The sequence below is a fragment of the Papio anubis genome, chromosome 8, assembly GCF_008728515.1.
Source record: "Papio anubis isolate 15944 chromosome 8, Panubis1.0, whole genome shotgun sequence".
Lineage (NCBI taxonomy): Eukaryota > Metazoa > Chordata > Mammalia > Primates > Cercopithecidae > Papio > Papio anubis.
Window position 1 is genome coordinate 20,773,807 of NC_044983.1, and position 20,270 is coordinate 20,794,076.

The 20,270-nt window shown below is 49.7% G+C and overlaps 1 protein-coding gene and 2 long non-coding RNA genes across 5 annotated transcripts in view; 1 reads left to right on the forward strand and 2 right to left on the reverse strand.

Annotated features, from left to right (window-relative positions):
- The window catches only part of BIN3 (bridging integrator 3), a 49,307-nt gene extending 38,601 nt beyond the window's left edge, over window positions 1-10,706 (reverse strand). The window contains exon 1 of one of the 2 annotated variants that reach the window (XM_003902525.4): window positions 10,610-10,706. In XM_003902525.4, the coding sequence (XP_003902574.1) occupies window positions 10,610-10,617 (8 nt within the window). In that variant the 5' untranslated portion in view covers window positions 10,618-10,706. The remainder of the gene's footprint in view (window positions 1-10,609) is intronic. The other variant, XM_021942127.2, reaches the window with a different exon arrangement.
- Window position 10,707: 1 nt separating this feature from the next.
- Window positions 10,708-16,074, forward strand: LOC103886683. 2 transcript variants are annotated; one of them, XR_004185774.1, is made up of 3 exons: window positions 10,708-11,026; window positions 13,291-13,433; window positions 15,122-15,181. It is a non-coding gene; the product is annotated as an uncharacterized LOC103886683 (long non-coding RNA). The 2 variants fall into 2 exon arrangements; XR_002523730.2 differs by lacking the exon at window positions 15,122-15,181 and adding an exon at window positions 16,001-16,074 and having other exon boundaries at window positions 10,711-11,026.
- Window positions 14,229-18,297, reverse strand: LOC110743918. The gene is made up of 2 exons (XR_002523731.2): window positions 16,637-18,297; window positions 14,229-16,541 (listed from the first exon to the last, which is right to left on the reverse strand). It is a non-coding gene; the product is annotated as an uncharacterized LOC110743918 (long non-coding RNA).
- Between the last annotated feature and the right edge of the window lie 1,973 nt (window positions 18,298-20,270).

The window sequence follows — 20,270 nt, forward strand, 5'->3', positions numbered from 1 at the left end:
TCTTCTCCAACCCCCAACTGCCCCACCTCAAAAAAGAAAAAAAGTTCTGTGTGTACGGAGGGCAAAGGGGGGGAAGATTCTATTTTCTTTCATAATAAAGAAAAAGTCAACAGGATGTTCTCCAAAGCTACAAATATACTTTTTCAAACAGTAAATATCTCTATTAGCAGCATGATGCCAGTTGGCTAATTCTGTCTGTCTCAGTAAAACCTTTCCAAAAAAGCCCCTGCTCTTGTGTAATGTCTATTTACAAAAACAGCTCTTTTGCATTTTCAATTTGCTAGGTTTCTCCATCTTTTGTTTCCTCACCGGCTCTGCAGAGGCAGAGATAAAACGCAGGCCCAGATGGCAGTTGGGTGGGGATCCCCTGGTCACCCCAGCAGAGCTCTTGTCCCTGCTTTCTTTGGAGTGTCCCACTTTCATGACAAAGAGTGGAAAGAGGCTGAACCCTAAACCTGCTTCCTGGGTCTTTGCTTGGCCTCCAGAATCCTACTAAATGTGAATAAGCCTAGGTCTGGCTTGGGGGTGGAAAGAACCCTGGAGTGATTCAGTCTGCCCCACCCCGTATCTTTCTGCTATCTCTAGCTGGGCAAGAGACCCACAGTTTTGGGGGCGAGGGAGGTAAGGGAGGTGAGAATGGAGGGAGGGCTGAGCAAAGAGTAGGCGGTGGTGGTTGATAGTGGCTGAAATCCTGGCTCCCCGGGGAGTGGTCTGGGCCTGAGTCACTGTCTCGGCAAGAGCAGGAAGGTGGGCGAGAGGCAGCAGCTCCAGCAGGCTGGAAGGACAAGCCCCTCCCCCTGGGCCTTCTGTTACTCTATCCTTGGGTTGCTGCCTGCTCTGGCCTGAGGCCCCACAAGGCCACCACCACCTTAATGGTGGGAGAGAAACAACAGAGGGCCAGAGCCGGGGCAGGGCTTATCGAGAGCCATCTAGGTCCGGCAGAACAGCTGCTGGTTGGATGCCATCCTCTCTGTCTGATGGGCCAGCTGGCCACAATGCCAAAGGCCAAGGAAAGTTCAGCCTGAGCAAGGCGGAGACCCCAGCAGAGAGGGACATGAACTGAGCTGGAAATCCGTCCTTTCCCCAGTGCCTATGACCACAGCCTCCAGCCCCACCTCAGTGCTTTCTCTAAATTAGCTTGATCCAAAACCAGCACACACAGAACTTGACCCTGACCCGCCATCAGTCCGAGGAGGTATGTGTGTGTTTAAAAATAAAAGGGATGACTGTGACTTGGCGGTTTGTGACTTGGACCAGAACAGTCTTCCAGCTTAGCTGTGATCCCTTCTTCCCCACTGCTCCACAGGCTGACCTCTGAAAAGTAAAGACAGGATGAAGCACCCAACGTTAAGTCGCACGAGAGCTGGGAGATCATCTCAACAAAGCAACCATTTATTGAGCATCTACTATTGCCGGACTCTGCAGAGGCACTGCTGATACATCAGTTTATTTGAAGTGTCCACTCCTGCACTTCATGGGGGAGAGAGCGCATGAGATCAGGGGATGAGCGCATGAGATCAGGGGATGGACCCTGAAGCCAGACAGCTGGGGTTCAAATCCTCACTCTGTCTATCACCAGCTGTGAGACTTTGGGCAAGTGACCTCACCTCCCTGTGTCTCCATCTCTTTATCTATAAAATAGGATGGATAATAATTTACTCATCCTCTAGGGTCGCTATGAAGGTGAAACGAGTTTAATGCTTAAAACAGATCTTGACACACAGTAAGCAGTCTGTTTTATTGTAGAGAAAGTGGTTGTGATATTTTGAAGACGATGACCAACCAGGTCCAGAAGGGGTGACTTGTAAGAAGTTACAGAGATAAGTATATTCACCCCCTCCAAGAATGGTTAGGAAACCTGAAATTATTTGTTTGTTTTGGGGGCAAGCAGCTGACCCATACCATGATGCACCATCACCAGGCCCAAGTGATAAGTTTGCCTAAATTTGAGTGGCGACTTCCCCCTAAATAGTGAAAGGATTTTGACAAAAGTGTGGAGGCTGATGGAGCACCTAAGAGAGGAAGGCAGGCAACTCAAGGAGGCAGTTTGGATTTTCTTTGCAGCCCCTTAAGACGATCCTAATATCTGACAGACAAGTAATCACCTATTCTCATTCTAATCTGTAACATAAGAAGGGGTAGAACATGGGTTTGCATTTGGAGGTGAAAGGCTTGTCCTGCGGACTCCACAAACTGAGAGAACCTCCACTGGTCTAATCTCCATTCCGATGGGCTGACAGTGGCTTAGTCTCTGACAGCACTACACCGTCTGTTTAGCTTCTGAGGTACCATCTTTAATCTCATTTCGCTCCTGTCTCCTACCAATCAGCAATTATAAAGAGCTCTCACACTACCTTTTTCCTCTTCTCTGCTGAAAGTTTGGCCCCTAAAAAGCAAGAGGTAGAAGGAAGACGGCTGGATGGAGACTGACTTCTAGGCTCCCTCCCTAGATCGTCCCCACCCTGGGATTGGGGGTTGGGAGAGCGCAGGCAAACATTCTCTTGCTATAGAAAGTGAGGTCTGCCCCAGCAATGATTTAAAAATTAAATAAATATGAAATATTGTAAATACACACAAAAAATACAGAGAATATAGAATAAATACTTATGTGTCCACCACCTGGCTTTGTCAAATTCTAACGAAGCCCTCTTGCTTTAGATATTATTATTTAAGCAACAAAACAGTACAGACACTGTTGAAGCTCCCTGAGTATCAGGCCCTGAGATTGTACTTCTTTCTTTTTTTTACTTAGTTTTTTTGAGACAGGGTCTCTGTACCCAGGCTGAGGTGCAGTGGCGTGATCATAGCTTGCTGTAACCTTGAATTCCCGGGCTCTAGCAGTCCACCTGCCTCAGCCTGCCAAGGGGTTGGGATTACAGGCTTGCACCACCACCCCTGGCTAATTTTTAATTTTTTTTGTAGAGAGTCTCACTACACTGCCCAGGTTAGTCTCCAACTGCTGGACTCAAGCAATCCTCCTGCCTTGGCCTCCCAAAGTGCTGGGATTATAGGTGTGAGCCACCTCGACTGGCCCCTGAGATTCCATTTCCTTCTCTCCTTCCTTGTTATCCTAGAGTAACCACTATTCTGAATTTAGTACTATTCCCATACTTTTACTGTGTAAGCTTAAGTCCATATGCAAAACACAGTACTGCCTTATAGGTCTAATATTTATATAAATAGTGCAATGTTGAATGTATCATTCTTTTTTTTTTTTTTTTTGAGATGGAGTCTCGCTCTATCACCCAAGCTGGAGTGCAGCGGCGTGATCTTGGCTCACTGAAACCTCCGCCTACTGGGCTCAAGTGATTCTCCTGCCTCAGCCTCCCTAGTAGCTGGAATTACAGGCGTGCACCACCATGCCTGGCTAATCTTTGTATTTTTAGTAGAGATGGGGTTTCACCATGTTGGTCAGGCTGGTCTTGAACTCCTGACCTCAAGTGATCTGCCTGCTTTGGCCTCCCAAAGTGTTGGGATTACAGGCGTCAGCCACCGTGACCGGCCTGCAATGTTGAGTGTATCATTCTTATTTATTTGAATGTATCATTCTGAAGCTAGCTTTTTACATTCAGCATTAGATTCTTGAGATTTGCCCACATTGGTACACAAAGCTCTATTTTACCCATTTTACCTACTACATTTTTTTTGTTGCCCATAATATTTCATCACATAAAGACATCACAATTTATTTCCCCATTCTCCAGAAGCTGGGCATCTGGACATGACGATGCCCCTCACACTCCTGCATGTGTTCCCTGCTGCATGGAGGCCCGGGAGTTTCTCTGGGGTAGGGGATAGCTACTGTTCCAACCGCAAAATCTCCAGTTTACACCCCCTCCTGCAGTGTATGTGAGTTCCTACTGTTCCTCACCCTCAGATACTTGGCATTGTCAGGCTTTAAAATTTCTGCCAGTCTGATGGCTGTGAAACGGCATCTCATTGTTGGTTTAATCTGTTTTTCCTGATTACTAAAAGGACCAAACATCTTCGTATGAGCTTTTGTTCACTTGGGTTTTCTTTTCTGGAAAGCAATTGACAGTTTTCAAATCTATGGAATAAGTTCTTAGAAATAACTCAGCCAGTGTTCTTTACAGCTGCCCCTTCTGTATTTCTTATTAACCCAGTGAAACAACCAGATATACAAGCAACCCTATCTTCAGTTGCTGGAGTCAAAGATGTTAGCTTATAGTCTGAGTATTTGTAACGATATTCTTAGATACGTGGTTTTCAAACTTGAGGTCTTTATAGAATATCTATCACTCAAAGATCATTTAAACTGCTACACAGTCTTCCGTTGTACACATAGATCAAAATCAGTCATGAAATTAAAAAATCATATGCACTCACCTCAGGAAGGAAAAAAAAAAAAGTCAACTGAGGTGGGTCATTCTTTAAAAAAACAAACAAGGCTGGCCGCAGTGGCTCATGCTTGTAATCCTAGCACTTTGGGAGGCCGAGGCGGGTAGATTACTCGAATCCAGAAGTTTGAAACTAGCCTGGTCAACCTAGCGAAACCCAGTCTCTACTAAGAAATGGTGATGCATGCCTGTAATCCCAGCTACCTGGGAGGCTGAGGCATGAGAATCGCTTCAACCCGGGAAGTAGAGGTTGCAGTGAGCTGAGATGGCGCCACTGCACTCCAGCCTGGGCAATAGGGCGAGAGTCTGTCTCAAAAAACAAACAAAAAACCACGAACAAGAACATAATAGAAAATATCAGAGTGCATTGCACACATACTGTGTGAAACTTTTATTTCAAGTATAAGAGTGTGTGTGAGTTGTGACATCAAAGGTATTTCTAACTGTGAGTTGTGTTCAAAAAATTGTGGAAACTAGTCCAGGAGTGGTGGCTAACACATATAGTCCCAGGCACTCAAGAGGCTAAGGCAGGAGGATGGCTTGGGCCCAGGAGTTTGAGACTGTGGTGAGCTGTAATTGCACCACTGCACTCCAGCCTGGGCAACAGTGAGACCCCCCGATTCAAAAAAAAAAAAAAAAAAAAAGGAAACTATTGTCCAAGTTAACGTCCTTGGCTCCATTCTTTCTCTTCTGAGTTATCCTGCAGGCCACTGCCAAAATAATCTGACTAAATCATTGCTTTGGCCATGCCACTTCCCTGCTCAAAAGCCTTCAATTTTCAAAAGCCTAGGCTCAATTTCAAGTCCTCAGCATGGCACTGAAAGCACTGTATAACGTGGCTCTGAGGTGGAGTGCCAATTCTCCCCAACGCAGCCTCTACCCAAACCACTATTTACCACCTCCAAGCTGGCCTCCTGACAGTCCACACACTCTTGACACATTCTGACTCCACACACCTTTTTCATACCATGCTTCTAACCTGGATCCTTCTCTCACTCCCACTGAAACAGCACGTATTTGCTAAGTCAAGGTTCAGTTAAAATTACATCTCCTGCTTCAAGTCTTTCTTGATGATGCCACGCTGACATTTAGTGATCGGTTGTCCTTTTGAATCCCTAGCACTTTCCATACTCTGGTTGAAGACAGAGACTGACTCATGCAAGTCTTTTAAATGTTCCTCAACATTTAGCACAGACTTTTGCACATTATAAATGTTGAACAAGCATTAAATCAACAAATATTTGTTGAGTACCATGTATGTGCATCGCACTATACTGGGTCCTATTTGATGGATTAGCCACCAAAATCATGAGTTTGGGAAAACAACTCTAACAGGTTAACAACGGACTCTAAAGACTACCCCAGCAGATTTCCTTAAAGAGTATAATACACATAACACCTCTGACTAAGTAGCTATGGGACTCAAGACACTTGACTCTTTCTGACTGCTCCAAGATCTGGGAGACATCCTTCTCCTCTCATTAAACATCTGAAATAAGAACAAGCTCACATACAGAATCTCATAGACATTTTATAGGGCCCCTGTCTTCAAGGCATTACTATGCTCTCCAGAGAGGAAGAAAAGCTTGGTGTGTCCAAAGTCACAGAGGACATGACTGGTGAGGCTGCCCCAGGCAGGAGCCCCATAGGTAGAAGAAGCTAAGCCAGTTACAGAACACCTAGAGGTCTGCATGGCACAAGGACTTCCTCTATCACTTGTGTGTGAAGACTGACAACTCCCTGTGATTCATTACCAACCTGCTAGTGTCAATACATCCCAGCAAAGCGAAATTCCGTGATCCAGTCAGCTTGGGAATGGTCTGCCACTCTTCTAATATTCCTGATCATGGGGACAGAATACTTAGGAGATGCAGGTTTTAGTTCCAGTTCTGCCAGGTACTGGCTGAGTGAATTCTAGTAAGTTGCCAAGGGGGTTAATAAGACTGCACTGCTTGCCCAGACATAAGCATGAAGTCAGACAAAGGATGGGAAAGCCATCTGAAAAGTTAGAAGCACTTTACACATGTGAGATAGCAATGGTAATCGTAGGGGAAAGGACTTGAATAATGGTTCTGTTTGACCCAGAAGTTTACCCTTCTTTCTTTACATTCCATTAATTTAACAATTACCTGTTACATATCCACTATGTGCATGATACCCACTATGTGTACATAAAGATGAAGAAGCTGTATGTCACTCCTGTTCTCATGGGGTTGGTGTGGAAGGGAGGTGCGTGTCTGTGACACCTAGAAGGACGCAGAAGTGCTACAGTAGAAGCACTATGGAAGTACAGAAGAAACCCAGTAAAGCAGTTTGGAGTGGAGGATCAGAGAGGAGTGGGGAGGAGAAATCACAGGCAGCCTGACCTGGAAGCCACTTGTGTCAGTCAATTTAACAATAGTACTTTCAGAGGCTCTTCATTTTAGGAAGTGGTTTGTAGGTTCTGCACGTTTTTATCTTAACATTTTTCCTGAGCTGAGGCAAGTCAGGAAAAGGGAAAAAAGGCCCCATTCATACATTTAATAAACACTTCCTGACTGCCAGGAACAGTGCTAGGGAATAGCGGTGACCACAAGACAGTCCCCATGCTCAAGAACTCACAGATAAGTAAACCAGCCAGTGGAGTACAGATGCTGATGAAAGTCAGAAGAGAAGGTCAGAGAGGCAGCACCCAGTGCAGCATGGCAGGGTGTGGGGGGCCGTTCAGGGAAGACCCTCAGAGGAGGTGAAGCGTGGCCTGATGCTTGAAGGATGAGTGGATGCTGGCCTGGTGGACAGGGTGCGAGTGAAGGAGAAGCATTTCAGGCAGAAGGCACAGTTATCCAGAGGCACAAGGGCATGAGAGAGCAGGAGAAGCTTGGAGCATGGCACACACAGAGTGAAGACGGACAGCCAGGCCCAGAGAGCCTCAGAAGCCCTGGCCCAGAGTTGGGCCTCTATCCTGAAGATGATGGCAAGGGAATACAGGGTGAGAACAGGAAAGAAACAAAAAGGATCAAGTGTGAGGAACACCAAAGTGCAAAGGGCAGACAGTGGCAGAAGACCCTAGAAGAGTCAGAAAAATATCATCACTCCACTCATTTCACAGCAGGCTCAGGTGGCAAACTGTTAGCGGGAATGGACGCTCCATGCCACAGATGGAGAAACCAAGACAGAGAACAGTTCAATGCTTGACCAAGCTGCACTGTGAGTGGCTGAGCCAGAACCTGAACGCAGCACTCTAACTCCTACTCACACTTATCTGCTCTGCCTCTAATTTCCTTCTTTCTCGTCAAACTACTGGACCCCTAGGTATAGGGAGATTTCTTCCAGTACTCCCTTTTCATCATCGTTTAAGCCTAAAATCATCAAAGGTGTATGGTTCAACGGGAGGCTACAATTCCTGGAACCAGCTTAGATTAGGATCGCTATTCTTAATTCTACTTAATTCTCCCTGCATACCATAATAAAGCCACCTGAGTATACGCTGGAAAACAGGGAAGACAGAGACAGGAAGGGAGAAAGGGAGACAAGAGGGAGACAGAAACAGGGAGGGAGGGGGTGAGTGGGGAGGAGAGGAGGGGGGGTGAGTGGGGAGGAGAGGAGAGAGAGAGAGAGAGAAAGTGAGGAGGGGGGCAAATGTGGTAAGGAGGTGGGGCAGAGGGAGGGAGAGAGAAGCATTTGGCTTGAGGCCAAGAAGTGAATCTGTGACATGAGATGTGACTATCAAAGGCCTTCTTCCTAGTAGGACAGACCACTGGGTCACTCTGCTGAAAGGCAGATGGGTGTATGGGTGGTGGCTGAGTGGATGGGTAGATGGTGAAGGAAGACAGCAGGTACCCACTAAACAAACAGGGGGTGGGCGGGTTGCCTGCACAGAGCAAGCAGGGAACAAAGGCCTCTCACTCTTCATGCAAAGTCCACAGTGTGCAAAGGGCATCAATATTGGACATTTCTCACTGTGACATTTTGAAAGCTCAGCCTAGCCCAGAACAATGGTTACCCTCTGGGGACCATTGGCCATGTGCCCCTGGGCCTTATTTAATGATGGCTTGGCACAGCCCATGTACTTGGTGAACTTGACCTTGGGCATCAGCCTCCCATGATGGCTCTACGTCACTCTGGTCTCTTCCCCTAATGAGAATTCCAGTCTCACATGAATGGATGGATTCATTCTGGGGGCAGGAAAACCGCTCAGGGAGTGAATCAGAAGGACCCAGCCCCGGTCTCCTTGCCAGCCATTGAGCTAGGAACTGAGTGTGATTGTGTGCCCAGGCGCCGGTGCTGTTCCTCTCTTTGAGAGGGTCAGAGTCCACGCAAGAGATGACGTAGAAGCCCTTTAAGGGGGAAGAGAAAGGAATCTCAGCTTTGAGGGACAAAGCCACCCTTCTGGTTGTGACTCTCAGTCTGAGGAGGTACCAAGATGTGCATGTACTGGTAAATTAAAGCTACTAGATGAAAATCTCAGCTCTTGTTAGACAGTTGTCAATTTCAATTCTCTCCAACCTGACAGGCTAACCTTTAAGGAATGGGCTACTATTTTTTTCAGAAGGGAAACTTTCTGTGAGACAGGTGAAAACAACCTGTTGCAGATCACCCAGAGAATCATTTACCTTTATTAGTTTCTGCTCTGCTCTTCTCCCAACTTCTGAAGCAAAGACAGTAAATGTCAATCTAGGCAATATAAAGCACCTGTACTGCCTGCTTTTCACTGTGAAAAATTAGGCAAGAACACTCTAAAGATTCAAGACACAGCAGCCAAGAGGACATCTATATCCCAAGACTAGGGGCCCAGAATGACACTGAAAGGACGTAATTCCTCCAGGAAAGGGAACTGAAGAACTGCCGCTTTGCCCACCACTATCTAGGTTATCACAAGACAGGAAAGGTAGCTTTTTAAGGCTCCAGCCCCCTATTGGCCTCCTGGAGCAAATGGTGGAGGTAGAAGCAGCAGCTCCTGTGGGGGCTTATTAGGGCATTGCTTCGGGCTTCCCTCACGTGCTAGCGGTGATTGTCTCACATTTGTCCATCAATCTTGGTCTAAGAAACAGGTGGGGGAGGGGACAGATGGTTTGCATTTTACTTTAGAGCGCTATCCCTGACACTGACTGACATCAGCTGCTTGTGGTCTCCACTGATGGCCAAAAGTTAAACTGCAAAAATCTTCCTGAAGGATATTCTACCATCTTCATTCATTCATAACTGGTTATCATGCACTTTGCATAAACAAGCACACTAGACTCTGAGGACAGAGTGGCAAATATGTTCCCTATGCCCATGGGCTGATTAATCTTGTACATCTCTGGGGGTCAATTTATTCACACATTATAGTTGAATCCCCTGAGTTCCAGGGTTGTGGCTATACAGGTCCTTGGGCCTGACGGTAAGGTAAGGTCCTGCATACGAGTATCCTCTAAGAAAGCCCCAGGAAGGCAGGCAAGTCACAATTCTCTCTTGTGAACATAAATAATCGAGAGCAACAAATGGGGATTGCCTTTTGGGCAAACTGAGTCTTACAAAATAAATACACCATTATGAAGTGTCTACTATGACCCAAGTATCACATCATTCTGCAGCAACTGCAATTATGACTCTATTACTCTAAGACTCCCTGGCTTCTTTTCTTATGCCATGATAGTTCCCATAAGTTTAAACTTAACCATGCCTATTTAGAGGCCAGGCAGTGAGTAATAGCCCTGGAATGATTAAAACCAGTCCAATCCCACAGTGGGAGGGTGTGTGCGGGGTGTAATTCTGGCCCCTTTAAGAAGAGAAGCAAGTTTTCCTTGTCTTTTGAAGACTGTTAAGTCGTGCAAAGGATAGTTACCCAAAAGGGAGTGGGTTTTGATAGTGAACTGGGTTCAGGCTGCCACAGAAAGGGCCACAGCTCTGGAGGGACTGGCGCGGGGCAGAGATGCCCACAGGGGGGAAAGACGACACTGACTCCACCTCAATGGGTGTTTTAAAAAGGAGGGAACAAGGAAGTCCCTCACTTCAAGGAGCTAGGAGGACACGAGTCCGGCAAAACAGGGGTCAGACGCAGAGTCCCAGGCTAAGAGGATCCTCCGCCACTCTCCCAGGGAGTCCTGCTGAGAGATGGCGACTCCGGGAAAGCACCCAGGGAACGACCCTAGGGCAGGGGCTATCGGGCCTTGCTCTGGGGCGGAGGGGTCGCGCGGGACCGGGGAGAGCCGGGACGCGGCACTGACGCAGGGCCAGGGGCCTCGCGGGTCCGCGGGTCCAGCAGCTCCCGCCGCCCGTGCCTCACTCACCAGCTCATGGTCCCGAACCTGGGCCTGCCGCCGGGGTCCCCTGCCACAACTCGTTCCTCTGGGATCACTTCCGGATTCAGCCAGTCTCCAGGAAGTGACGTAGATCCCGCCCCTCTGCCCGGAAGAGGCGGTTGGGAGGCGGAGCCCGGCGCGTTAACCCTTCTGCTGCAGCGTACTGGCTGTGCAGTTTCGCTTGCCGGCGACCCTCTGGCTCTGGCCTAGCACTTAGAGACTCAGGCTGCAACGGGTGATGAAGGGGACCTCTGGGGCCGTTTTCTGCCTTCAACACTGACTCCTAAAGATCTCTTCACCGGTCCACGCGGGGCCCTTAGCCAGCCTGTTCTGTCAAGTGGTTTCTAATCCAGATACAGTGGCAGCAATTGTCTATGGGAGAAGAAGCCATTGGGGATGGAGAAGGTGGAAAACTTACATTTTCTGAATGCTATTTCCTATCTTTTACAGTTTGTACACCACACATGCATTACCTGTTACCAACAAATGGACGTTTCCCCTCCAAGATGGCACAGGGCTCTGAATATCAATACCTAGGTCCTTTTCAGGTTGGAATGTTCTGTAGATTTATTCAACACGAGAAGATGCAGAGTATGGGTTGCTCCCTGCCATTCAGCACTTCCCTTTGGTCTCCTCTACAGGACTCAAGTGATGTAAATTGCCCCATTCTTTCTATTCCTTCATTTAACTAATATTAGTTGTACTAATATTAGTGTCAGGTACTGAGCCAATCTTAGGATATAACCATCTCAAGGAAATATCTGCCCTGCCCTTGTTCCTTCCCAGAGCTACTTTCCTGGAGGGAGAGACGAGCAGGCAATTACAGTCATGCTATATGATGGGATAGAATGAGGTGTGGTGGCAGCCTGGAAAGGGACCCTGAGGCAGCACATGGAGTTTTAGGGAAGACTTCCAGGAGGAGCCAGTGTGTAAGCCAAGCCCTGAAGGCAGAATCAGGGCTAGCCAGGTGAATCTGAGATGAGGGGTGAGGAGGCTCCAGGCAGAGGGAACTTACCATGGCTAAGACACAGACAGGTCCAACAAGCAGCTGACTTGCCTTGGGTCTCCTAAAGTCAGAATTCAGGGCCTTGTGGCTCACAAGTTGCCTGGGATTCTGGGCTGACTTGGTTTCCTCATCCCTTAGTACCTCCCTGCCTTAGAAGAGAGACAAGAAGGCAGTGAGTCCTGTGCAGGTGCTGCTGGGCCCCCAGTGACCTTCTCTCTAGGAATTCTCCTTCCTAAAATGGACCAGGAGTGCTTCAGGTACCGCTTAGGGAGTTGTTAATCAATGACCTAGCGTGAAAGATATGACCAATGACCTAGAGCAGAAGTAGTGTATGATTTGTTCTGACCTCCTAGGGTGGAGTAGAGGGCTTGAGCAGGAGGGGTAGGAGGGTGGGCCACAGGATGCAGTCTCTCATTTGTGTTTTCTGTTTCCATTCTTGAGAGTCCATGGTTTGACTCAAAGTTTCCAATGGAGGTTGGGTCCCCAAGCACATCATGCAGATCAGCTTCATTACCATGTTGTTCCTCAGGAAACAGGCCAAAATGAGAACAAGAGCAGCCTTGAAGAGTAAGGAGGACGAGGAGAAGTCACCAAAGGGCAGCCTGGGCAGAGAGTGTGGGTGAAGGGAGAGAGAGAGTCCTTGCTGCTTTGCAGAGAGTGTGATGGATGGAAGGGCTGTTGTGGGTTTAGGAGACTCCTGGCATTTAGCACCTGTGAATAGTTCTCCCACCTGCTTCCTCCCTTCCCCATGTTCTGCCTCCCTCAGTTATGCCCCACAGGGATAATTATTTCCAAATTTAAGCCTAGGTAACTGCCATAGCCTAGGAGAAGTCTGTTTCAGGGCTGGAGGACAGTGGACACATCTTAGAGGTCTAGAATGGATAAGTTTTGAACTACAAGTCTGGAGGAGTCTGGGACTCTGTTTCTAGTTCCACCTTTGACACTGTAACTGACCTCAGATAAGTCACATCCCCTTTGTGGCCTTGATCCCCTCATCTATAAGATGGAGTGGGTAGATCACATCCCCAAAGTCTCCAACATTGCAAGGTTCCAAGTCAGCTGTCTTGTTGACTCTAGAGACCCTGGGGAAATAGGAGAATGGGAAAGGCAGGTGAACAGAGGGGCAAGCCCAGAGAAGTGGGCAGGTCTGAGGAACTGGTGATATCTTGGATAAAGCTAAATATGAATTTTTCTGGGGCTGTGCAGTTGACAAGTCACCTCAAATCTTTAATGCCACCAGCAGGATCTTTGAGGTTACTAAAAAGAATGGTGTCCTCCCAGGAGTCTGTCTGGAATGTGCCTGCTTGGTCTCCTTACCTGTGGCTCATTCACTCACCTAGAGGGGCACTGGGCTGAGGAGGGACAGTCAGGCATCCTGCTGTCCTGAGCCTGCTGTGCCATGAGGCATTGATCCCTGGGGAGCTGAACATGGAGACACACAAACACTTCCCACTGTTGTGAAAAACTCAGCCTACAGGGTCAGGAGCTATGTCTTTCTTATTTATAACCAAAGGGACAGCATGATACAGATTGATCCTGCCCCTGCAGGGAAGGAATGGAAAAGAGAAAATTGGGTTTCTAAGTAGAAGCTGAGAGTGGAGGCGCTTTGGGTAGAGGTGGATGCTCTTGGTTTCAAGCCTTGTAAATACTGATTCTTCCCCAGAAGTCTGAGCCTGAAGTTAAAAGAGTGTTCAGGTGGCAGAGGTCTACTTCTGGGCAAAGCTGTTTATGAGAGGAAAAGCAGCAGCAGAACCTGCTCCGCCATCAGCCCCCAACTTTTCCTTGGAGTTTTTTACTCCGAAGTTGGTAAGCAGGTACTTCCCCATGACCCTCATCTCTGGGATTGTCATGTCCTGTCCTCTCCCAGCTTTTCCCACACAGAAGTCTAGGGCTGGCCCCTGAGTCTTTCACCATACCAACTCTCATTAGTAAAGAGTGAGCATTCCCAGAACCTGGACCTGGGCTGTCAGGGGCTTCATTAGAGCACCGGGCTAAGGCTGAAAACTGAATGTGATAGGGCCAAATTGGTGGGCTCAGCTCTCTTGGAGCCCTAAAGGTCTTGATTCCTCAGGGAGGTTCCTGCAGATATTCAGACACAGGCCTCAGGTTTCTATGTGGCCTCACTGCCCCACTTCTCCCTGTTCTGCACCTGCTCAGTAGGATGTCTCAGAACAATAGCTTTCCCAGGGCCTTTGAGGGGCAAGGACATAGGAGGAGCAAGGGTGGGAGAAGATGGAAGAAATCAGGTGAGATTTCCAGTGGCAGGAAGCCCACACGGACTGTTCAAAGGTCAGGGTGAAGTGACACATCAGAAGCCAGACCAGCAAGAAGCTGGCAGAACCAGGAACACCTGTCTGACCTGTGGCTCTGCCTCCAAGTGGCTTGAGGAAGTCTTGTCCCTCCTATGGACCTCATTTTCCTTAACTGCAATGGGAGAGGTCCAGGTTAGATCTAGGATGGCGAATGGATATCATCCCATGTGCCTGCTCTGATTGTCTGCCTGGAATGCAGTGTTGAGGATTCTGGGGAATCTGCCATCAGTGGGGAAGTTCTGTGATTGATTAGTCATGTCTGCCTTGGACAAGAAAGGGCAATGAGATGGTTTATATTCCACTTTATTGTTATTATTTTTATTATAAGTCAATAATAATTGAGCACTCATGACATGACAGGCACTATTCTCTGCAGTTCACATTTAATCCTTGCCACAACCCTGTGAGGTGGATACTACCATTATTACCATTTCACAGATGATGGAGCTGAAGTATAGCCATGAAGCTGTAATATAGCTTCATGAAGCACTGAAATGGGGTTTCTGACCTGAGTACCCTAGCTTTGATCCGTATGCTTTTGCCACTACAGTTTGCCATTTGACCTCCAACAACCTATGGTTCTGTCGAGGCACAGTCAGGTCAGAAGCCAGCAGGCAGATGGAACCAGGATAAGCACCACTACTAAATAGCCAGGTTGTGGATGGAGGGAGTACCACCCTAAGACCAGGGTGCCAAGCTGGGCCTCATCCTGGGAGCTTTTATATGCTTCCTCCAGCACGGAGAGCGCCAGGCCAGCAGGTGGCAGCACCGGGCAGGGTGAGAGGAAAGGGCAGCCCCTGACATGGCATGGATGTCCTTCAGGGATCAGAAGGCCCAGATGTTGGGGAAAGCAAGAACAAAAGCGGGTGTGGAGGAAGGATACCCAAGGGCCCAGAGGAGGAGGAGCCCTGGCCTCTGACCCACAGGAGCTGCCACAGCCAATGCTTTGGTTCCACCCAGCAGTGCAGGCCTCTCAGCTTGCATCTCGTGGTGCCTGCTGTGGGCTTTTTTTTTTTTTTTTTTCCTCCACTCTGGGAGAATGACTAACTTTAAGGACTAAAAAAAAAAGTGTTTTGATTACACTGCCTTTTTACCAACTGGGAGCATTAGTCACCGTGGATTGCTGCAGATAACGGGGAAGGCAAGCAGCACCCCCTCCTCCCCCTCCTTCTCTCTGATTAGCTCACAGAACCCAAGAGGAGACTCGAGTGAGGGAGAGTGCACCAGTAGGGAAAACAATCCCCCCAGGATGATATGTTCCCTGGGCATCAGGCCAAGGGTTGTCCAGGCTGGGCAGCCCCCTGACAGGTAGGCTCTAAGATGCCCCCAGACCCACAATAGGAGGTGCCCACTGAAGAGAACTGGCAGGAGGACCACTGAGTCCAAGGCTCCTGAGATTCTGAGTTGGGTCTGGATGGCCTATTCCTCCAGGTAGCTCCAGGGTACACCCAGAAGGGGAAGTCAGAGGAAATCACTGAAGACATGGCTCCTGAGGTGGGGCTCAGGATGGCTGTGATGTGGGTCTCATGCCAGGCTGTGGTGTGGCTAAGGCTGCTGCCTTGAGCTGGGGCCCTCATGGCTCTAGCTGGGGTTGAGACATTCCTGGGAGGTGAGGTTGGTGCTCACGCCCCACTCCCCACCCTTTTGCCTTCTCCCTTCTTCTCCATCTCCATGGGGCAGTATCTAGTACTTTTGACTGATGTTCCTACCCAATGCGGCCCTCTTTGCTCCCACCTTGGCACTGGTGAGGCTGGAGAGCTAAGGTTCTGGTCTAGCCTGTTGGTGCAAGGTGTCAGAAGTGGGAGCTCTGGGCCCTGCTGGGGAAGGCGCTGAAGCAGGGAGAAAATGGTGCTGGGTTGCTTGGTTGTTTTGGGGGCAGGCTGACCTTGTCAGTCCTAGTCTTTTGGCCCAGCCCCTCAGCCCATTCACCACCCACCCCCAAATGCTTCACTCTGGAAAGCAGATATTTATTTATCTGAGTGGCCTTTCAAGTGACAGGGCCATGAATATTTGTGTAAAGAACTTTAAGCATTAGGACAAATAACCTTTTTACTATAACAGGAAAGGAAGAGACAGAAACATAATTCGATTTCTGCATCTCTCAAGATCCGAGTATTTCATCTGGATGTTGCTGCTGCTGACTTTCTCTTTGCAAAATAAAGTATTCACAGGTATTTGGTCTGCTCTGGCCTCAAAAAGCTTATATGGCACCATGTTACAGGAAATGAGGTCAAAAGAGTGGGAGTGGGTGCTCCTAGATGGAGAAGGTCTGTGAGATGCCCCACCACAGCCTCCAGGATCTTAGCTGCAATAGAGAATGTCCAGCCCTGGGGCTGCCTGTGGTTTGTTCCCTCAGCCCCGCTTTGCTTTCCTGGGCATCCTAGAGCTGGCGTGTGGATGCTCCCAACCCCCATTCTCTGCCCTTTGCAGTTCCCAATAATAATACCCACCATTGTAGAGTCTCGTTGGCACTGGGCGAAGCATTTTACATGTATTAGATCATGTATTCTGCAGTAACTTGGTGAGGCAGCTCCTCTGATCATCTTCTTTTTACAGATGAGGAAACCGAGGCTGAACTAATTGCCCAAGGTCACAGAGTTGGCTAAGTGAGAAGGAGAGGCATTTAAACCCAGGCTGCCTTGGAGCAGAAAATAATGTAGCAAAAAGGGAGGAAGCTAGCATTTATAGTAGACTCACTTTCACAGTCATCTCATTAGCCATTGCCGCCTCCCTGAAGGAAGATGATGAGGCCTGGTGAACTGAAGGTCAAATCCAAGTCCCTCTTGATTTGGCTGTTGCTCTGTCCAGAGGTCAGCAGCCAGGGGATATCCCCTGACCTCAGAAGGCAGTATAGGAGAACAGGGTTTGGGCTGACTGTGGGTGCATAGAGTAGCCTCAGGACTTTTGTCCCCTGGCTGGGATAGCCATCCACCCCCAGCTGAAGCCACAGAGCATCCCAGGTGAGCATAGCTTGTAGGAACGCATGGCTTTCCTAGGGAATCCTTACAAGTCCTACGCGTGAGCAGCAGGCCTGGGGAGAGGGCAGGACTGCCCCAGCCTGACCTTGTTGCAGGCCTGGCTGCCCAGCGTCCACCCCCTGCTGCTGTGGTGGAGACAGCCCCCAGACACCGGCAGGGCAGGTGGTAATTATCCGCGGGCACTGATTACACCACAAGGCCGGCAGTGCCCCAAATAGCCCAGGAGCTCAGCCTGGGGGAGGAGAAGGGTCCCGCTGGGGAGGAAGAGGCAGAACCAAGGGATGCATAGTGTGGCTGTGTTAGGAAGGACTACGGGGCTGGGGGAGGATTTCATACCAAGGCCTGCACCTTTGGGGCAAGCCAGGACCCTCAAAGAAAGGGATGAGGTCCCACTGCAGCAGCCTGGCCTAGAGAAATTAGATGGGGCACATGCCAAATCTGGTCACAGTGAAAAGGTGGTAACCAGCATGAGGGGCATACGGAGAAGGCCTCACTGATGGATAGGAGGAGACAGTGGTGCCACTGAGGCCAGGCCAGCTGCCACCCTCCAGCCCTGGCCTGCTGTACCTCTGGACTAATCAGGAAGGAATTCCCAAAGAAGGCACATAGCAGGAGGGAAGAGAGGCTAAACAAGCGCAGGAAGGCTCCCATGGGCACCAACGCCCTCTGCCAGGAAGGTCAGGACAAGCAACTTTAGTCCGTGGTCCCCTTTTCCAGCCTCAGCTATCCTTTTCTTTTCATGGAACTGCAACTGGCCAGGCCCCAGGGATGGCAGCACCAGCAGAGGGGCCCTCCCCCCGGGGTCCTCTTCAACCAGAAACAAGTCAGGCAGTGGTGGGCTTCAGAGGTTGAAGGCCTGTGGCAAGGGGCCTCATGAAAGAACCATCCTCAGGGCAGGGAGGCCTGCATTGCTGCCCCCTTCATTTCTTTCTTTCTTTTGTTTTTCTTTTTTATCTTTTTGAGACAGAGTGTTGCTCTTTACCCAGACTAGAGTGCAGTGGTGTGATCATAGCTTACTGCAGCCTCGACCTCCTGGCCTCAAGTGATCCTCCCCCCTCGGCCTCCCAAAGTGTTGGGATTACAGGGAAGTTCAGTTTCTCAAGCAAGTGGTGGGGTTTGGTGGGCTGTGCCCTGTAAGCTTTTGGGTGGCATAAGAGGCAGACTCCTTTGGGGGTCTCTCTGACTATCCCCAACCCTGAAGCTGGATCTTTTTGAGGTTGCTTCTCAGCGAGCAGCGTGAAGGCCTGGAACAGCTGCGTGGGAGGAGGCATTGGATACAAACAAAGGGAGAAGAGAGGCACCCCCTCTCACCATGCACCCCATTTTTCTTCTTATATAAGCACCAGTTCTTTTTTTTTTTTTTTTTTTTTTGAGACGGAGTCTTGCTCTGTCACCCAGGCTAGAGTGCAGTGGCCGGATCTTAGCTCACTGCAAGCTCCTCCTCTCGGGTTCACGCCATTCTCCTGCCTCAGCCTCCCGAGTAGCTGGGACTACAGGCACCCGCCACTTCGCCCGGCTAGTTTTTTGTATTTTTTAGTAGAGACGGGGTTTCACCGTGTTAGCCAGGATGGTCTCGATCTCCTGACCTCATGATCCGCCCGTCTCGGCCTCCCAAAGTGCTGGGATTACAGGCTTGAGCCACCGTGCCCGGCCAGCACCAGTTCTTCTGTATTGGTCCCCTTCCCACATGGAGACCCATCTTCTCCACCTGTCAGCCAAGGGAGGGGGCTGAGCTGCTGCTCCCCCATTCCAGAAAAGTTACAGAGAGAAAGCCAGGCCTGAGGTTGTTCCTGATATTTACCAACGTGGGCACAAGGCAGGCTCACACCTGGTTTCCCAGGGGTCTCTGATTGAGGAGGTCATGGTGACCCCAGGGTGCCCAGTGCCTGCACTCCTTCTTGCCACCCCAGAGGAGGCAGCACCCATCTGGCAGCGCCCGCTCCAAAGCCACCTGTGAGTTCCCTGGACCCAGGTCAGGGAAGGAGGCTGTCAGTGGCTCCAAACCACCTCTTGCAGCAACTCTGCTAATCCAAATAAGATAGGGAAAAGGCAGTGGGAGGAAATGATAGTTTCATGGTTATTTTCAGAAAGGAAACAAAAAAAAAAAAAATGCAAACAGGAGCACACCCTGCATTTTGGTACAAAATCTAGGAGTCTCAGGGAAAAGAACCCACAGTTCTTCCTTCTTCTTGTCCTCTCACCAGATGCTGGGGAGGGGCTGCCCGGGCTGTGGGGACCTTGGGCTGCTTTTGCCTGTAGAGAAGGGGAGGTGAGGGGCTGCAAGAAGCCAGCAAAGACTCTTCCCACAAAGGCAGGCCTGGAGAAGCTGAGGCATCTTAGTCTTGTGGGCAGACAGGGCCCACCCTTTGCGGGTGGAGGAGTTTGAGAGATGGAGTGGAGGGAGCAAGCGGGGAACTGGGAGATTCTTGAGCTGATGCTTGTAAAGCGCAGTGGCGTGTGTAGGATTGGTGGGCTGGGAGGGTGTGTTCTGGGAGCACAGCTCAGAGAGAGAAATAGAGAAGGGGGAGGGAGAGCAGGAGAGCGTGTGCTCGTGGGAGAATTGAGTAGGGCTGCTGCCTGCATGTGTGTGCAGGGCGTGCACAAAGATGGGAGCCACAGAGCCCGGGTTGTACACAAAGGATCGTCCTGGGCCCTGCCAGCTCCAGAATGCTGTGCGAACCAAGGACAGAGCCTGGCTTCTTGTCCCCAGAGGGAATCTGGACCTTGCTGTCTAACCTCTGGGTTTCCCTGAACAGTGTGGGGTGGAGCAAGGAAGGAAGAGGTGGCCTGAACTTCTGGGGGCTTTGTCTGCAGTTCCTGTTTGGTGGCTGTCACCAAACCAAGACCCCAAGGGTGGGAGGATGTGGATGGGAGAGAGGTAGGAGCCAAGGACAGAGCCGGTGGCACAGAGACTAGGCTGCATAGTGACCTAAGAATCGTAAGTGCTTGCAGATGAGGTGTTCTAAGAGTAAGAGAGAGAGAGGGAGCTGAGATGAGCAGCCTAGGGGAGCTGGAGGAGGACCATGGGATAGTAGCAGCTCCGCGTCCTCCCCTGGGGCGGGAGAGGTATCATTATCCCCCATTTCACAGATGTGTCATCTGAGGCCCAGAGAGCTTCATTGCTGTGTCCAAGTTTCCATGACTGGTCACAGAAGGAGCTAGTGTGGGGAGACGGGCAGTGAGCAAACTCAGGTGGGTGATTGGGTGGTCTAGTTGGTGACAGAGGATGTTCCGGGAAAGACAAAGTTATGTTCAATACCCGGAAAATCCTGGTCCCAGGAGGCTGCCTCCATGGAAGAGATGGAGGCTTCCCTCCCAGCCTGCCAACCCAGCCCAATTCCTGAGACCTGGGA